A 20,350-nucleotide genomic window follows, 5' to 3' on the forward strand; every position below is an offset into this window, starting at 1 on the left:
CATTACGCGTTAAAAAAAAAACACCAAAAATGACAAAAATCTTTCCCTTTGTTAGTAAACGCGATAACTTTTGCGCAAACCAATCAAAATACGCTTTTTGCGATTTTTTTTACCAAACATAGGTAGCGTAAAACAAATTGGCCGAAAAATGTTAAAAAATTTTGATTTTTACGTATTTTTTTGGGGAATTTCATATAAAAAAATGTGAAAAATATTGTTATTTTTGCAAAATTTACGCTCTTTTTTTGTTTATAGCGCGTGATCAAAAAATCGCACAGGTGATCAAATACCACCAAAAGAAAGCTCTGTTTGTGGGAAAAAAAGGACGTCAAATTCGTTTAGGTACAGCGTCGCACGACCGCGCAATTGTCCGTTAAAGTCACGCAGTAAAAAATCGCAAAAAAAACCCTGGTCCTTTAGCAGCCAAATCCTCCGGGGCTTAAGTGGTTAAAGAAATAAGTCAAAAGTTTATTAAAGTTAAAGTTATTAAAGTTAAAGTTATTAAAGAAAGAAGTCAAAAGTCAAAAGTACACATGACATTATACACATTTTTTTGAGCTTATGAAACCTGCCATCTATTGTTCTGGCAGTGGTAATTTTTATCAATGTAACGAGTAACTATGCAGCACAAAAAAAAGAAATATCGGAGTAGAAGTATTGAAATCATCGAAAAAATGTAGTGAAGTAAAAGTGGAAGTAGGAGAAAAAAATTCTACTCTAGCAATTAACCTGTTGGCCATAGACTTCATAGAAAGATTCTTGTATGACAGCATTCGTTTCACACATCAGTATTCTGTCACACAATGGAATCTGAGTCAAGAAACATCTTGACTGTTTGTATGACCACCCAATACACCTTGATAATCTAATGTTTGAGATCTGGAAATCTTACATCGTTTAGTGTCTTCTGAGCCTGCTCAATTTGGACCATGTCTGGGTCAATATCGGAGAACCAGGATTTTCCTTCTTCGTAGGCTTTCTGTGGATAAAGAACAGACAATATTGAGCAGAGAATGCACACCGGATCTCCAGGAGATACAGAGTTGGCTAGCAAGGCTTGGTGACCCCCAGCACTGAGTGTGCCCAACTAACCATCTTCTCCATGTTGTAGCTCTGTTCTTCTCTGGACTTCATATCCCAGTGGAAAACCGATTTATAGCGTTCGCCTTCTTCCCGATATTTAATCTGTCAAAACATACATTTTTCAAAAAAATAAACCTACTAAAATCAGAAAGGCCTGCATATGTACAAATTCGATGGAAATACGGTTTAAAAAAACATAACGCACAATCATAATATCTTTATGTTGAAGTTAACCTGTGATTTACCCATAGAGGATCAAACAACATTTTCACTTAAAGCTGAACTCCAGGTAAACAAATACAATCATGATCTACATATAGGAGAGCTGTATTGACTGCCAAAGTAATTTGTATTTCTGTCCATCCAGTCCTAAGATTTACCTAGCTCTGCCACAAAGCTTACCCTGTCTGGCAAGGTGGGGGACCTGAGATTTCTTTGCATCAGTAAAGTAATAAATTCAGGCGTGGTCCCTTCCAAACAGGGCTGCTGATGAGGGGGTAAAGCCAGTCCTCCTCTATAGGACCCAGGCCCCATCGGTTTAGCAGGGGGCCCCAGGCAGCAGGGGGAATCAGATTATGGACAGGAGGGGGTGATCACTAGAACTGATCCCCTGTGTGGCGGTCCCTACAGCAGCTGAAAGCAAGCAAGAGAGGCCATCTTTTAGCTACTGCAGGGAGAGCCACACAGGGGGATCAGTGCCAGTAGTTTTGCCCCCTCTTGTCTATGATCTGATTCCACTTTATGCCCCTGCCCCCCTGTGTTCCCCTTTCCCCCACACTTCCGGCTTTCCCTCCTCTCACTCCTTCCGGCTTGTAGCTGCGGCAGCAGGGAACTATAGATGATTGGTTATAGTAATTCCCCCCCCCCCCCGTAATGATCACCCCCTTCTGTCCACAATCTGATTCCCCCTTCTTCCCGGGCCCCCCTGTGTTCCCCTTTCCCCCACACTTCCGGCTTTCCCTCCTCTCACTCCTTCCGGCTTGTAGCTGCTGCAGGAGGGAACTACAGATGATTGGTTCCAGTAATTCCCCCCGCCCGCTGTAATGATCCCCCCCTTCTGTCCACATTCTGATTCCCCCTTCTTCCCGGGACCCCTGTGTTCCCCTTTCCCCCACACTTCCGGCTTTCCCTCCTCTCACTCCTTCTGGCTTGTAGCTGCAGCAGGAGGGAACTACAGATAATTGGTTCCAGTAATTATGCCCCCCACCGTAATGATCACCCCCCTTCTTTCCACGATATAATTCCCCCTTCTGCCTGGGCCCCGCTGTGTGCTCCTTTCCCCCGTAAATCCGGATTCCCCTCCTCTCTTTCCCGCCGGCTGCGGGGGATCATTTGAAGATGGAGAGTGGAAGGGGGGTGGGAACAGTAAATATGTCATGTTGACCGGCCCCTTCCTTTCCTGAATGAACACAGTGAGTGATCGTTATCTTTTAAATTTATCAGAAGTTTTGTATGTTATTTTGTGCTTGATAATGATTTTAGTTTATTGTTAGCAAAAATATTATTTTGATATATTTTTTTGGGGGGAGGTGGCTGTCAGGTAGACTGTACAGGGTCCTATGATTTCTAACAGCAGCCCTGCTCCCACGGCCTGTGACTGGACAGTAAAAGAAAAAGTATCGATGAGCTCATCCCTTGGTCACTCTGCTCTGTCCTCCTATAAGCATGTCTCTTAGCACATGAGCACTGCAACACCACTGATTGGCTACTTGTGCTGCTTCTCCCTCTCCCCGTCTGAGCTCTGAGGTACAGCTGCTGCAAGACTGCCAGAGGCTGATATCAAAGCAGATTCAGGTACTTACACGATCGTATTTATGATTACAGAGATGCATTATTTGTGAATTTTATATCTGTCTGGAGGTCAGCTTCTCTGTAGGCTAGGTTCCAATCTACAGGTGCGATAGCATGTGCGTTCCTGTGCATCGTGTGAAGCAGTGGCGGACCGTCCATTGGGGGCGCAGGGGCGCCGCCCTCCTATCCATGCATTCGGCCCCCTAATCTACATGCAGGGCGCCGGACGCATGGATTCCCATGGGGATTTTTTTAATTTGAAGCACGTGATTAGAGCCAGAGGCTCTAATAGGCTTCAATAAAGGGTGGGCTCGGGGTGCAGAGCACTGCGCCCTGAGCCCACCCAGCTGTGTCACAATAGCAAATTAATATTCGCTATCATCACACTGATTTTACTCCCAGCCAATCACGAAGCGGGGGTTGTGAGACCCCTTTTCTGATTGGCTGAAAAGAGAAGTGATTTTACTGGCCATTGGCCAGGAAGAGGGAGGAGACGTACGGCCGGAGGAGACTCACAGCCGCTCGGGGAAGAAGGAGGTAAGGATGCCGTGGTAGATATGACTGCCGGCCACCCGGACGTTCTGCCCGGGGGGGGGGGTGGTGTTGGTTTTGCTGCCCCCCCCCCCCCCAAATTTTCATGCACCAGCCGCCACTGGTGTGAAGAGAAGCCCATTCATTTCAATGACATGCCAAGAGGAAGCTCCTGACTCTTTTCCAAATTTACATAATTTGGATATGTGCAAATTAATGGGGAGAGAGTGGGTTTGAGGTAAAGGGGATTGGGGGCAAAGATTTGTGTTCTGGAAGGAGGGATTTTAGCAAAGGGCAGATTTTTACTGAGAGGAGGGGGAACTTATGTTTAGGGGGTGAGCATTATCGATCTGTTTTCGGGGGAGGGGATTTTTAATGACACATGATGCTCAGATATGTTGGGGGGGGGGGGCAACTTGGCATGTTCGCCCTGGGCTCTAGATGACCTTGTCCCGGCACTGGTGACATCATCTCAGCCTAGGCAAAGTCACTGATTGGAACTCAAGGATGGCTTTTACATGATAAAAGTTGGATACTGTTTCTGTATATTGTGACATGTCCAAAACGTATTCCCGTAGACTTGTAAAGTTACTGACAGGTCCTCTTTAAAGGCTTTAAAATCCCTGTTTAGCAAGCTTCAAGCTTTCATTGGGAAAAAGATGCACTTTGCAGGTATTTTTTTCGGAGGTGCCATATAACGCAGCGCCCGCCCTGGTGTTGGGTGACTGATGCCTGGAGGGTGATTGACGGGAACAGGAGCTGGAAGTGGAGAGCGGGGAAGGAAATTGCCTTCCCAACATACATGATCTGTAAATAACCGCTCTCACATCTCAGCCATGAAATAAAAATAGCCGGGAATACTGGGAACATTCCAGAACACTGCGAGGGGAGCGGGACGTACTGTGAGAACCCCCAAGCCTCATTATTATGTCTGGCCGCAGCAGGCAGCTGTTGTGTAATCAGCAGAGGGGACATTGTTACACTTCTGGAGGATCACTCCATCATGACCACACATTAATATAGTTCTGCACAATTTGGGTGGATGATGCCACAAAAGTGGATTCTGTGCTTCAACCTGATGGAAAGTGCAATTGTTTTCACCAATCTGCATTGGATTGATGTTCCCAGAGCCTAATTAATATGAACCATATATGGAAACAGACAGCGTACCTTATTCAATCAAAAAAAAAAAAGTTCAATTCGGGCATTTCTAATTCATTTAGGAAATTAAATCTGTTGCAATTCAGTAAAAAATATTTTGGTTATTGCATTGTTGTTTGGGCCTATCTGGGGTGGTGGACGGGAATAGAAACAATGTGTTTTACATGCTTTCAAACTGTTTATAAAGTGCAGGAATGTATCTATAAATTGTTGCGATGACATGTATTTGTAATGAGATGAAGCTCTTTAGGAAATGCATAAACTGTACAATGTTTGCTGTTTTTCAATAAACTTTGTTTCTGATTTAAAAAAAATAAAAATATTTTGGAGTTCCATGGTTACATAGTTACATAGTTAGTCAGGTTGAAAAAAGACATCATCAAGTCCATCTGGCTCAAGCAATAATAAAAAAAGTAGGGATAGGTGGGGTATATTGGCGCTGCAATATACCCCACCTATCCCTACTTTTCAGATATAGTTTATCTATATTTTGGGGTAGGCTGCAGCCATTAAATTAGCTTAACTACATCCATTTGCGCGGAATTCTTACCTTCCAATAATAAAAAAAAAAACAGTAATGAAAACCATACAATCCCATATACACAATCCTATACCCGCAGTTGATCCAGGGGTCTATATATAAAACGTTTGCTGAATAAATGTGACACAGCTCCAAGGAAACTTGCCATATTCTGTGTAATAGAACTATCTCCTATGATCTTAAGTGCCATCTAGTGGCCATAATGCAGTATTTGTTTTCAAAAACTGTACCGCAATCGGAAAAAATGAATTTTGGCCACTAGGTGGCGTTAATAATCATACAAAATAGTTCCCAAAAAAATCCCAATAAGCGCATTTTGACTGGTTTGTGCAAAAGTTATCGCGTCTACAAACTAGGGGAAAGATTTATGTTGTTTTTATTATTTTATTTTTACTAGTAATGGCGGAGATCTGCGATTTTTAATGAGACTGCGACATTGTGGCGGACAGATCGGACCCCTAACTGACATTTTTGACACTTTTGGGGGGGGACCAGTGACATTACTACAGTAATCAGTGCTAAAAATATGCACTGTTACTGTAATAATGACACTGGCAGGGAAGGGGTTAACTGAGAGGGGCGATGAAAGTGTTAATTGTGAGCCTAGGGAAGTGTTTTCTAACTGTATGGGGGAGGGACTTGTGGAATCAACACAGAGATCTGTGATCCTATATAGAAGGATCACAGGCGATTTGTGTTCATTCTAGAGAGAGGAACGGTCAGCTGTGTTTAGAACAGCTGACCGTCGTTCTCTCTTAGCGGGGAGCGATCGCGGGTGCCCGGCAGTAATCGCGGCTGCTGGCCCCGTGGATCTGCTTCCCCGCTTCCTAATAGGGGCGGGCGCATGGCCAGCAGCACTCCCGTGAGTATATCTGCGTCGGGCGGTCAGCAAGTGGTTAAAAAGGAACGTGACGAGTTTCATTGGAGCTGCTCATCACATTTTTTAGCAAACACTTTACACACAGTTTAAAGGGGGAGATTTACTAGAACTGGAGTCCTAAGAATCTGGTGCAGCTGTGCATGGTAGCCAATCAGCATCTAACTTCAGCTTGTTCAAATAAACTTTGACAGTTGATTGGTTTTTATGCAGAGCTGCACCAGATCTTGCATGGTCCAGTCTTAGTAAATCGTCCCCTTTAAGTTTTGCTTCTGTTTAATGAAAGAGTCAAGGCTGGTTCACACTGGAACACAGTGCGGGAAAGGCGCGCTCTGTGCGTGTTTCCTCCACCGCCTGCAAACACGCTGCCCTTGCGAAACACATGTGGGGGCCATGAATTGGTAATAGAATGCCAAACACATCTCAGTTTGTGGCCACTATATCGGTGAGATTTGAAAAAATAGTACTTGCACCGCTTTTTCGCGCATTCCTGTGCGTTTGCCAGCCCATTCCTCTGAATGGCCTGTCAAAACCGGAACAAATAGGACTGCGCAGGAACGCATGTGTTCCAGTGTGACTACAAAAACAAACAAAAGAGCACGCACCAGCCTAGTGCATTATCCCATAATATTTATAAAGAAATAATCGTCATAAATTATACTCACAAACATATTATTTAATTAGAATCATGCTAATCAAGCTACACAAACATAGCCCTGTAGTACTAGGTACAACGAACTCCAAAGTACAGAGGGACCTCACCGTGATCCTTACTGGCTGATGCATTTCGAAGGCAACACCTTCTTTATCAGAGCCATTCAAAGGACGCTGCTCCTGATGACGTCACTCTGACGAAACGCATAGAGCGCACTGCGTCACTTCTGCCCTGTCACTTCCCGGCTTTTGGAGCGCATTGCATTCCGGCACTCGGAATACCGGATTAACGCTGCTGATCATTTGTTTAACTGCTGATAATACTCTACCTTGATATAAGTGCACTACTATTCAATAAACCTCTTTATTTTAATGGATTTACACTATGAAAGTCTCTCCTTCTGTATGTCTCTGACCACCACCTATAATATTGCTGGATAGGAATTACCCTTTACATACGTGGGCTGAAAGAAAATGGACCGCGCTCGGAAAAGATGAAATCAGCGAGATCTTGTATTCCTCATAGACAAATCCATACAGACAGTGCATCCAGAGACATGCCAGGTTGACGCGTTTCACGATACAGAGGATCGCTTACTCATAACCATGTCTGTATGGATTTGTCTATGAGGAATACAAGATTTCACTGATTTCATCTTTTCCGAGTGCGGTCCAACTACTTTTGGTTTGAATACATTTCTGGATGGCGGATCTGACCAGCACCGGCACATTCAGCCTCACCTGAGCGGCTCTTCTCTCCAAATTCTACATACGTGGGCTGAACATGCATGAAGGTAAAAAAACCCTCTGTGTGCAGCACCCCTTAATATTTACCTGAGCTGCATCGCGATCCAGTGATGTACACAGGAGCCTTGGCTTTCCAGAGACCCTCCCTCCCTCCCCATTGGCTGAGACAGCTGTCTGTAACAGCCAGTGAGGAGAGAGGGGGTGGGGCCGAATGACAGCTTTGTTTGTGAATGGACATGCAGAGCAGCGGCTCGGGAGTGAGCCTTTTCGAGTGCCCTCATAAACTGTTTGCTGTGGGGGCACTCGACAGCAGGAAGGGGCCAGAAGCACCGGCATGAGACCAAGGAGAGGAGGATTGGGGCTGCTTTGTGCAAAACCAACTGTACAGAGCAGGTAAGTATGACATGTTTGTTTTTTTAAACTTGCCTTTAACCGATTGCCGACCATCCGTTGTACTTATACTGCAGGTTTATCCCGTAAAACGATGTACCGTACGTCATTTCGCAGGACCGCTAGTGGGGGCGCGTGCACAAGCTGATTGGCCACAGTGGGAACCAATCAGCGGGCCAGGTGGCCGCGATGTCCGCCGGGCACCAGCGATCGCTCCCCGTGGAGACAGAACACTGTTCTGTCAGTAATGAACACAGGGATCCTGTGTTCCTCCTATTTAGGAACACAGGTCTCTGTGTTCATTCAGCAAGCCCATCCCCCACACAGTTAAAAAAACACCCCCTAGGGACACATTTAACCCTTTGATCGCTCCCTGGTGTTAACCCCTTCACTGCCGATCTGTCCGCAGCAATGTCCCAGTCCCGCTAAAAATCGCAGATCGCTGCCATTACATAGTAAAAAATAAATAAATAAATAAAAATGACATAAATCTTTCCCCTAGTTTGTAGACCCGATAACTTTTGCGCAAACCAACCAATATAGGCCTATTGGGATTTTTTTGTTACCTAAGAATACAAATTGGCCTAAAATGATGAAAACATTTTATTTATTTATTCATTTTTTATTGGGAATATTATATAGCAGAAAGTTAAAAATATATATATATATATATATATATACGTATATATATATATATATTTTTTTTTTTTTTTTTTTAGAATTGTCGCTATTTTTTTGTTTATAGCGCAAAAAATAAAAATTGCACAGGTGATCAAATGCCACCAAAAGAAAGATCCATTTGTGGGGAAAAAAGGACATCAGTTAAAAAAAAAAAAAAGCACCGGAGCGGAAGAAAAAAACTGAGCGGCCGTGTTAAAGACGCCTAATGCTTAAGTTACATCTCAATGATCTCAGTGCTGCTGATCTCCTGCAGCCACTTTTTATCTACATGTACTCCAGCAACGCTTTGTTCCTGTGCCCCTGTGTTGTCACGCTGGCACAGAGTACCAGTGACCATTTCAACCCCACCAGAGAACCTTCCCTGAGAAATGCCATGCAGCCTCCCTTGAGTACATGAAGACAGGAAGTGGTTGCAAAGATGCTGTAGACGATAAGCAGCACTGAGATGTAACAAAGGATGATAAAGGCGGAAGCAAGATTTTATTAATTAACCAATGACAACTGTTTATGATACACAGTGCACAGCCACAGAGCAGACTCATTTACATGAGTGGCACTCTTTACCACCCCTCTGAAAAGTAATCTGTGATGCATTGTTTTCAGAGGGTGTAGAGAAGAGTGTCAGGCATTTAGAAGGAGATACTGTCACCTCCTGAATGCCATTTTTTTTTTCAGCTAAAGAGGGATTTTCTATTGACAATAGCATTCTGCAATTTTGCTTGTGGTTGTGGTTTGGTCCCATTCACATAAAGCATTTGTTACCCCAACACTTCCTATTCCTGGTCTGTGGCTGCTGTACCATGTACTTGTATGAGAAAATATCCTGTTCTCTTTGTATTGCTTCCTTTATGTGAAATCCCTGGGGTTCCTCCCAGACCCTCTGCTTTTCTATGAAAAACTAACCACACTAAGCAGGAGAGCACAGCGTGGTCAGTTCTCTAGCTTTGCTGAGATCTCAGTGTGCCCTCCAATGATTAGACTTGTCCTGACATGCCCCCACTGCCCAGCTATTCACTGGGAAGCTCAGTGTTCTGCTGTTACTGCCCCCCCCCCCCAGCTCTGATGCAGCAGAGAACAGAGGGAATGTGATCATTTATTAAAAAATAGGAAAAAATACATTTATAATGCTCTATTATATCTATAAAGTGTTTTTAACATGTTTTGCATTTCTACTTAAGGCTACGTTCACATGTTAGCGTAGCGGGCCGCGGGCAGAATCACTGCGATTCTGCCCGCGATCCAGAAATCATTGCAAATCGTGGGACGCCTGTGCGTTGCCATTGATTTGCAATGGCACCCCAAAAGCTGTGTGATGTTGCCGCGATTTCCGCCTGCCGAATCGCGGTAACATCGCGCAAAAAAAATCTCGGGTCGCATGACGCCACAAAGAAGCTCTTGTATCTTTTTTGGGCGTCATGCGACCCCCCGCGATTTTGTTTGCGCGATGTTACCGCGATTCGGCAGGCGGAAATCGTGGCAACATCGTACAGCGTTTGGGGTGCCATTGCAAATCAACATCCACGCACAGGCGTCCCGCGGTTTTCAATGATTTCCGGATCGCGGGCAGAACCGCGGTGATTCTGCCCGCGGTCCCCTACGCTAATATGTGAATGTAGCCTTAAATTTAATGGGTTGTTTTACAAGGTGGTCATTTACAATTCCTTTAAAGGGTTCTTTAAAGGGTCAACTTTTGGCAGGAGTTCTGCCTTCTAAGCACGATATACTGTTTAATTTTTGTCAGACCACACGCAAAGCATACAGAATACATACTACCCCCTCCAGCCATGGGTGTCCGCAGGTAGGGGCAGGGGGGGGGGGGCAATTGCCCCCCCAGAATCCCAACTTCCCCTTTCAAGTGTTTGTTAAGCCACTTTATACCATCCTTTCTGGTCTGTTTAATTATCCTGTGTGTCTGTGTATGAGTTTTAAAATAAAAATAAGGCATTCTTTACCAGTTTTCAGAGCACTGAGCACCGCTCACGTGACCCGTCGGCTCTCTCCTCACCCCGTCTGACAGCTGCCTGCAGCAGGTGGGGCCGAGGAATCCTTGCTGTTGTCAGTCAGGAGAGAAGGGGAGGGGGAGAGGAGGGGAGAGGTGGCGGGTCACGTGAGCGGCAATTGGCGCTCTGAAAACTTCTAAAGAATGGCTTATTTAAAAAGAAAAAAGACAGAGGGGCACACAGGATTATTAAACAGACTGTAGACAGGATATGAAACTTTAAATGAAACTACAGCTTTAGGAGGGGAGGGAGGGCACTGACACAGGAGCAGACAGGCAGGGAGAGAGGGGGAGAGAGGACCAAGGAGGACAGGTGGGCTGCGGATGATGGAGGCACGTAAACTGACCACGAAGTCAGGGCTCAGCAGCCATGGGATACCATGCTCAGTTTACAGAGAGGAGGACATAGCCAGGCAGGATCAGCCAGGTATTTTAGGTGATAGAAGGGGCCAAATTACACAGCACAAGCACTGTGCTGTATAACATGCTTTAAGAGAACAAGATTTTTTTTTTTTAGGTTAACAAATGCTTTAAAAATTAATGCTGCTTTTTGCCCTTTAAAAATAAATACTCAAAATGACTAAGCCCCTCCCCTTCATGATATTGTTAAAAAGGGGCGGAGCATGGGTGACCTTAAAATGATGCCCCCCCCTGAAAAAAGTTCTGAGGACGCCCATGCCTCCAGTTGCTGTTTAGGTGGACATTCGGGGGCAGTAAAGAAAAGGATCGACCTCTTTTCTTTACTGCCCCCTGCTGCCCGTATGAAAGAGGCCAAATATGTAATTCACTGACCTCACTGCCCTTCCCCTTCATGATATTGTTAAAAAGGGGTGGAGCATGGGTGACCTTAAAATGATGCCCCCCCCCCCCTGAAAAAAGTTCTGCGGACGCCCATGCCTCCAGTTGCTGTTTAGGTGGACATTTGGGGGCAGTGAAGAAAAGGATCGACCTCTCCTCTTTACTGCCCTCTGCTGGCCGTATAATGGAGGCCAAATATGTAATTCACTGACCTCACTGACGGCCTCTGACTGCTTCTTTGCATGAATGTTGACGGGGGTCTCATACACACTGGTGAATGTGTTAGTCTTTGGGTTGTGCCTGGAAAGAGAAGAGAAACATTTGTATTACAACTTGTATCATTTATAATGAGACATCAATTTCCTATATCAGGGAATCATATGTTACATTTCACATTTCTTTTTTCATATTTCTCCGTGAAATTTAAATATGTAAAGTGATAATAACTGTTTCGGCTCTCACCCCTGTACACCCCATTTTTATAACATTACATTTCTGCTATGAGCGTACTGAGTATACCGTAGACATTACTTAACCACTTCAATACAGGGCATTTTCACCTCTTCAGCGCTGTCACACTTTGAATGAAAATTGCGCGGTCATGCAAAACTGCGCCCATCTGAAATCTTTATCATTTACCTCCCATAAATAGAGCTTTCTTTTGGTGGTATTTGATCACCGTGGGTTTTTTATTTTTTGCTAAACAAATTTAAAAAAAAGGGCCGAAACTCAAAAATAATAAATAACGTTTTTCTTAATTGGTTATAAAATTTTGAAAATAAGAAAGTTTTCTCCATCACTGATGGGCACTGATGAGGTGCCACTGATGGGCACTGATGAGGAGTCACTGATCTGCACTGATGATGTGGCAATAATATGCAGCACTGATGGGCACTGATAGGTCGCACAGATGGGCACTGATAGGTGGCACAGATGGGCACTAATAGACACTGATGGGTGGCACTAATTGGCACTGATAGGTAGCAGTGATATGGAGGCACTGACAGGCATTACTGATGGGCACTGATTGGCATCCCTGGTGGGCACTGATTGGAATCCTTGATGGGCACTTATTGGAAACCTTGGTGGGCACTGATTGGAATCCCTGATGGGCACAGGTTGACACTCTAAGGCCACTTTCACACTAGCGGACCATTCAAATCCGCCTGTCAGTTTTTCAGGCGGATCTGAACGGATGCCCCATGTATCTCTAGGCGGATCTGAACGGATGCCCCATGTATCTCTATGGGGCATCGGATATCAGCGGAGACATGTCTGTTGACATCCGATCTGATCCGGTTGTTAAATCTGGACGGATGGAAACCCTATTTTCCATCCGTCGAGTGGATGGGATCAGATGAGAACGGACAGGCGGTCCATTCTCATCTGATTCCCCCATAGAGAACAGCGGGATCTGACAGCTCCCTCTCTGCACACAGCGCGGAGACGGAGCTGTCATCCGCCTGCTCAGCGGGGGTTTGGCGGATCGATGCCCCGCTGAGAAAAACGGAGTCCGCCGTTGGACTCCAAGTGTGAAAGGGGCCTTAGTGGGCACTTCTGAGCATCCTTCATTTGGTTTTGTTTAATACCACCTAAGGACAGCCCTATAGCACATTCTCTGCTACAGGGCGACCCTCCTGTACAGATATCAGTCTATATCAGTATATATATGTATACAGTATATGTGATTCTGCACCTCCGCCTAGGGGGCGCACACCACCGCTGGAGCGCTTCTGCTGTAATTACTCATGGTAGAAGCCGATCAGCGGGCGGCAGGCACTGGATATCCTCCGGCACCTGCCGATCATCAGACACGCACAGAACAGAGATCTGTATGGAGGGATGGATTTTGTGTTCCTGCAAATCAGGGGAAAAAAACATCACTTCCCTGACTAAAAACACCTCACATAGTACACACAAACACTGGCTAGGCATCCATTTAACCCTTAGATCTCTCTAGATGTTTAAACCCTTCCCAGCCAGTGTTATTAGTACAGTGACAGTGCATATTTTTAGCACTGGCCCCTGTATTAGTGTCACTTGTTTCTCACAAGATGTCAAAAATGTCAGTTAGTGTTTTTTTGTCCGCCGCAATATCTCAGTCCTGCTTTAAGCTGCTGATCGCCACCATTACTAGCATAAAAATTATTAAAAAAAAAAAATTCCAGTATATATACATACCATAGTTAGTAGCCACTATAACTTTTGCGCAAACCAATCAATATACACTTATTTGGATTTTTTCACATTTTTATTGGATATGTTTTATAGCAGAAAGTAAAAAAATATACATATATTTTTATTTTTTATTTTTTTTTGTTTGTTTATAGCGCAAAAAAATTAAAATCCAGGAGGTGATTAAATACCACCAAAAGAAAGCTCTATTTGTGGGGGAAAAAAATATATTTTATTTGTGTACAGCATTGCATGACCGCGTGATTGTCAGTTAAAGTAACGCAGTGCCGCATCACAAAAATGGTCTAGTCATGAAAGGGGATAAATCTTTCGGAGGTCAAGTGGTTACTATAACGAACTTCTACATATATCATTTTTTTTAGAGCAAGCAAGGCTTTCTTTAAGTGACACTGTATCTGGACACCTACATACCACATATGAGATGCTTTGGTGAATGGAGCCCATTGTCTTTAATTTTTTTTTTTTTTTAACTTAGTCCAAAGTAAAAAAAAAAAAAAAAACCCAATAAAATTAAAATAGCACTTTATTTATAGTTGGATTTGTATTAATTAAAAAAAAAATAATGCTACCGACACTAAAATTATGATTCTGGTGCAAAGCCATGCAAGGTTATTTAATAATGAAAGAAAGCAGTTTCCTTCAAGTTTGTGCTTTTTTTTAATGCAACACTATGTGCCAGTTCACACTGGTGCGATGCCAGTCTTCGCATGTGACTCGCACCGCATTGTTGTGCAGATCCCATGCGATGTCTGTGCGATACGATTTCAGACATACAAAATGTATGGCTGAAATCGCAGCGCATTTGCACCAAAATGGTGCAGGACCCTTTTTTCGGTTCGCACTGGAATCAGATCGCATGGGTGTTCACAACTATGCAATCCGATTCCTGCACCATTTCACAGTTCACACTGCCATCTGTGAACCAATCATTAAAGTGACACCCCCAGCAATTTGCAGATCTCAGTGTGAACCACTGTGCGATTCTGGTGCAATGCGGGAACCGGCACTGATTCGCAGGGTTTCTTGCATCGCACCAGTGTTAACAGGGAATAAGAAGAATTAATGCACAAAAATGGGAAAAAATAGTAATGGTTAAAAAAACAGGAATTAACGAAAACAAAAACAGAAAACAAATATCATTAGCAGAAAAAATAACCAAGGGAAGAAGGGAAAGAAGGAGGCAATTAGGACTGATTAGAGTAAACCAAGGAGTTGGGTAGGAAAAGATTTTGCCTAAAAATACACTTCTTTACTTGTCAGGTTGCTTTTATTGATATTATATGCTAAACAAGCTCATCCCTTTGGTCTGCTGATGAATGAAACAGAGTCCATACAAAGTAACAATGTTACTTTGTATCTCTCAATCCCTGTGAACGATGTTTAGGAACATTATTGCCTGGGTTTATATTTGTGCAGTGCGGGAATGCATGCAAAATCACGGGCTTTCCCGCAAAGCACAAATACAATCAAGTTTTCATTGCAATCTGTTCCCCTGAGGAGAGGGGAGGGGAGGGGGGGCCTCCCAGTAATAATGACTGCTCACTGCTGCTCAGGGGGAACTCTGATGGGGACAGTTGATGTAAGGGGGACTCAAATCCACAAGTGATGTAAGTGGGCACTCTAATGGGGACAATTGATGTAAGGGGGCATTCTGATGGGGATTATTGATGTAAGGGTGCATTCCGATGTAAATAATGGATGTAAGGGGGCACTCTGATGGGGACAATTGATGTAAGGGGGCATTCCGATGGGGATAATTGATATAAGGGTGCATTCCGATGTAAATAATTAATGTAAGGGGGCACTTTGATGGAGACAATCGATGTAAGGGGGAACTCTGATATGGACAATTGATGTAAGGAGGCAATCTAATAGTGACACCTGATGTGAGGGGGCAATGTGATGAAGACACCTGATGTAAGGGGGAACTCTGATGGGGACAAATGATGTAATGGGACACTCTGATGGGAACAATTAATATAAGGGGGCACTCCAATGGGGATAATTGATATAAGGGTGCATTCCGATGTAAATAATTGATTTAAGGGTGCACTCAGATTGGGACAATTGATGTTAAGGGGCATTCTAATGGGGACACCTGATTTGGGTGGCAATCTGATGAAGACACCTAATGTACGGGGGTGGTTCGATGGGGATAGTTGATGTAAGAGGGCACTCTGATATGGACAATTGATGTAAGGGGGACTCAATGGGACAAGTGATGTAAGTGGGCACTCTGATGGGGACAATTGATGTAAGGGGGCACTCTGATGGGGACAAATGATGTAATAGTACACTCTGATGGGAACAATTAATGTAAGGGGGCATGCCGGTGGGGATAATTGATATAAGGGGGCATTACAATGTAAATAATTGATGTAAGGGGACACTCTGATGGGGACAATTGATGTAAGGGGGCACTCTGATATGGACAATTGATGTAGAGGGGCACTCAAATGGGGACAAGTGATGTAATGGGACACTCTGATGGGAACAATTAATGTAAGGGGGCACTCCAATGGGGATAATTGATATAAGGGTGCATTCCGATGTAAGTAATTGATGTAAGGGTGCACTCAAATTGGGACAATTGGTGTAAAGGGGCATTCTAATGGGGACACCTGATTTGGGGAGCAATCTGATGAAGACACCTAATGTAAGGGGCTGGTCCGATTGGGATTATTAATGTAAGGGGGCACTCTGATATGGACAATTGGTGTAAGGGGGACAAGTGATGTTAGTGGGCATTCTAATGGGGACAATTTATGCAAGGGCCACTCAGATGGGGACAAGTGATGTAATGGGACACTCTGATGGGAACAATTAATGTAAGGGGGCACTTCAATGGGGATAATTGATATAAGGGTGCATTCCGATGTAAGTAATTGATGTAAGGGTGCACTCAAATTGGGACAATTGGTGTAAAGAGGCATTCTAATGGGGACACCTGATTTGGGTGGCAATCTGATGAAGACACCTAATGTACGGGGGTGGTTCGATGGGGATAGTTGATGTAAGAGGGCACTCTGATATGGACAATTGATGTAAGGGGGACTCAATGGGACAAGTGATGTAAGTGGGCACTCTGATGGGGACAATTGATGTAAGGGGGCACTCTGATGGGGACAAATGATGTAATAGTACACTCTGATGGGAACAATTAATGTAAGGGGGCATGCCGGTGGGGATAATTGATATAAGGGGGCATTACAATGTAAATAATTGATGTAAGGGGACACTCTGATGGGGACAATTGATGTAAGGGGGCACTCTGATATGGACAATTGATGTAGAGGGGCACTCAAATGGGGACAAGTGATGTAATGGGACACTCTGATGGGAACAATTAATGTAAGGGGGCACTCCAATGGGGATAATTGATATAAGGGTGCATTCCGATGTAAGTAATTGATGTAAGGGTGCACTCAAATTGGGACAATTGGTGTAAAGGGGCATTCTAATGGGGACACCTGATTTGGGGAGCAATCTGATGAAGACACCTAATGTAAGGGGCTGGTCCGATTGGGATTATTAATGTAAGGGGGCACTCTGATATGGACAATTGGTGTAAGGGGGACAAGTGATGTTAGTGGGCATTCTAATGGGGACAATTTATGCAAGGGCCACTCAGATGGGGACAAGTGATGTAATGGGACACTCTGATGGGAACAATTAATGTAAGGGGGCACTTCAATGGGGATAATTGATATAAGGGTGCATTCCGATGTAAGTAATTGATGTAAGGGTGCACTCAAATTGGGACAATTGGTGTAAAGAGGCATTCTAATGGGGACACCTGATTTGGGGGGGGCAATCTGATGAAGACACCTAATGTAAGGGGGTGGTCCGATGGGGATAATTGATGTAAGGGGGCACTCTGATATGGACAATTGGTGTAAGGGGGACTCAAATGGGACAAGTGATGTAAGTGGGCACTCTAATGGGGACAATTTATGCAAGGGCCACTCAGATGGGGACAAATGATGTAATGGGACACTCTGATGGGAACAATAATGTAAGGGAACACTCCAATGGGGATAATTGATATAAGCATGCATTCTGATGTAAATAATTGATGTAAGGGTGCACTCGGATTGGGACAATTGATGTAAGAGGGCACTCTGATATTGACAATTGATGTGAGGGGGCATTCTAATGGGGACACCTGACTTTGGGGGGCAATCTGATGAAGACACCTAATGTTTGGGGGCAGTCTGATGGAGATAATTGATTTAAGGGGGCACTTTGATGTGGACAATTGATGTAAGAGGGAACTCTGATAGGGACACTGGATATAAGGAGGCACATGTTCTGTTTAATCATCCTAATCTAATGCCAGTCTAATACATAGTAGTGTTCCCTGTTCCCCCTCTGCTCTGCACTACCTGTCAGACGTTGTTTCTGGGTTGTGACTTGTGGTACAGAAGTGAGTAAATGGGAAATACTGGTTCCCTGCATTTCTATTATACTGTTAAGATCGTTCCCCACTCTTTATACTGCACCCCCAGATCAGATAGGCTGGATCCGGCCCTGATTCAAATGTGTGTCTTCCATCATTTATGACCAAATCTAAAAAAGGTTTCTGAATAGGGTTTTCAACAATGAGCTGATTTTTTTTCATCTTTATTTTTTTTCATGTAGAACTTGATGAATGCGGGTATTCAAGGCACCTTTAAATATATGCATGAAATCGAATCTGTATAATAAAAAAAACACAGATCTACTGACAACACAAAAATGTGTGGGCAATCTGAGTCATTCCTGGGGTTGTGTATTCCAGAAAACACTGGAAGACGGAGGATCAGGTGGTGGACTTGGCCTTCTGATCCGTAACCAGATCTATGTGTATGGAATGCTGTGTGACATTCCCTCTGTCTGGGAGGTGTGACTCTCAGCTTAGTATTCCATTACAGATACAATACATTGAATTTGTTGCCTTACTACTACCCCCAATAAACACAATGGTCTCCAGGCTAGCTGTCTTGTGTCCTCCAACCTTTCAGGAAAACCAAGATAGTGATATGTCTCTGTAATAGCAGCAGACAGACTGGAACTCTCTGAAATCTATGACATGGAATGTACTTATACACCAATATTGCTATAGGTTATCCAACCTCAGTTACACTCCTGATGAAGGAGCTTTTTCAGCCCTGAAACGCGTCGGGTCACTGACAACATTTCCTATACTGTATGGTGTTTCTTCTTTTTTTGTCATTTACATGTCATTTGCTGCTATCTGCTATATATCCTGCTAAATTTGCCATGTATCAGCAATTTTTTATCGAAATACTTAATAAAAATATCTTGTTAAGCAATTTATTACTTCTCATTATAAGGTGACGCTCAAAGTCCCACACCTAGGAGATTGCCTCGCTCTTTACTTGGATGATCAGGGCAGCCATCGGGGGGGGGGGGGGGTGCCCATACACATGTAGGGACCCGGGCATCCCCAAGGGCCCAGCATTCCCGAGGGGAATGTTGATAATAAGGCCCCAGGGTGCCCAGGCCTAAAGCTGTGTAAGGTGCCCCAATATTTCTGATGGCTGCCCTGGGGATGATGCCTGTAGCTGCAAATGGGAAGTGGCTGCAAAGAGACTTCAGGAAATCAGCAGTGCATAGATGAAACATAGGAGGAAAAAAGGTTTAATAAAAATATATATATAGTTGGGATACACAGGGCCGAAAGCAAACTAAATATCATTCAATTATAGTTTAAATCAAATTTAGGCAGAGCACAATGGACATGCGTCTATCAACACTACTAAACATGATGCTTTGACATACGCCTGGCAATATGGCCTCTTCTGGTGACTGACAAAGTTGTTGACGGTCAGGATCATTTTGCAGACTTCGCAGTGGAAGCACGCCTTGTGCCAGGTCTAAAGAGGAAGAAAAAAAAGGCAGTTTATTCAGTAACTGATGAAACCTAAAGATCAGCAACTTCTAGCATTTTCAGAAGGAGGTAGCGGTGACAGCTTCTACATTTCTCTTGTGAAAAATGTGCTTTGATTGTAATAAATACATCTTCCTTCCTCTTTTGACCTTAGTCTTAGGTGTAGACCAGATGATCTCTGACTACCAGGAGCATTGTGGATGCTTTATGTCATTAGAGACTGCAGATGTTCTACTGTTTCCACTCATTCTGGTCAATTTAGGGTGAACTGCAACATTACTTGTTTTTAGCAATGGATTCCCAAGACCTGATATTGGTAAAAAAATAAAATATAAAAAAAAAAGCCCCCACCTCACGCCTTGACCCCTGACCTGTAGGCTACCTTCCCTCTCCAAACCTAACCCTCTCCTCAACCCAAACCCTAAAACGTAACCTAATCTCAAAATTAACATATAACCCTTAACCTGAGAGTATAAATGTACCCCCTATTCCAGTGATGGCAAACCTTGGCACCCCAGATGTTTTGGAACTACATTTCCCATGATGCTCAACTACACTACCGAGTGCATGAGCATCATGGGAAATGTAGTCCCAAAACATCTGGGGTACCAAGGTTCCCCATCACTGCCCTATTCATTATAATCTAATTGTTACATTTAAAGCTGAATATACAGTATATTCTTCAATAGCCATTAATAGCTTCAATAGCATATTGTTCAATAACATTAAATGCCAACCCAAATATTGCCATATAAAAGTAGCAGTGACATCATCACTGTGCTGTACATAGTCTTTGCAAAGAGCAGAGCTGTGAGAGGGACCCAGCAGGCTCCACCCACTACAGGCTACAGAAGACTACTGAAGGGGGCGGCGACAAGACCAGTCCCCCTGCACAAAGAGAGAGAGCAGCAGTGACTGGTCTTTATTACAGGAAAAGTCTCCCACTGGATTACTGCACAGAGCTGGAAGAAATACACAAAGCTCACCGAGATTCAAGGAAGAATACAC

The 20,350-nt window shown here is 43.9% G+C and overlaps 1 protein-coding gene across 1 annotated transcript in view; it reads right to left on the reverse strand.

Moving 5' to 3' along the window:
• Positions 1 to 20,350, reverse strand: part of NRAP (nebulin related anchoring protein) — a 148,958-nt gene that overhangs the window by 108,274 nt on the left and 20,334 nt on the right. The window contains exons 2-5 of the mRNA XM_082268043.1: positions 19,234 to 19,328; positions 11,466 to 11,553; positions 1,093 to 1,185; positions 893 to 979 (exon numbers count right to left, since the gene is read on the reverse strand). Coding sequence (XP_082124169.1) covers positions 893 to 979; positions 1,093 to 1,185; positions 11,466 to 11,553; positions 19,234 to 19,328 — 363 coding nt within the window. The remainder of the gene's footprint in view (positions 1 to 892; positions 980 to 1,092; positions 1,186 to 11,465; positions 11,554 to 19,233; positions 19,329 to 20,350) is intronic.

The sequence above is a fragment of the Pelophylax lessonae genome (assembly GCF_965119305.1).
Source record: "Pelophylax lessonae genome assembly, chromosome: 9".
Lineage (NCBI taxonomy): Eukaryota > Metazoa > Chordata > Amphibia > Anura > Ranidae > Pelophylax > Pelophylax lessonae.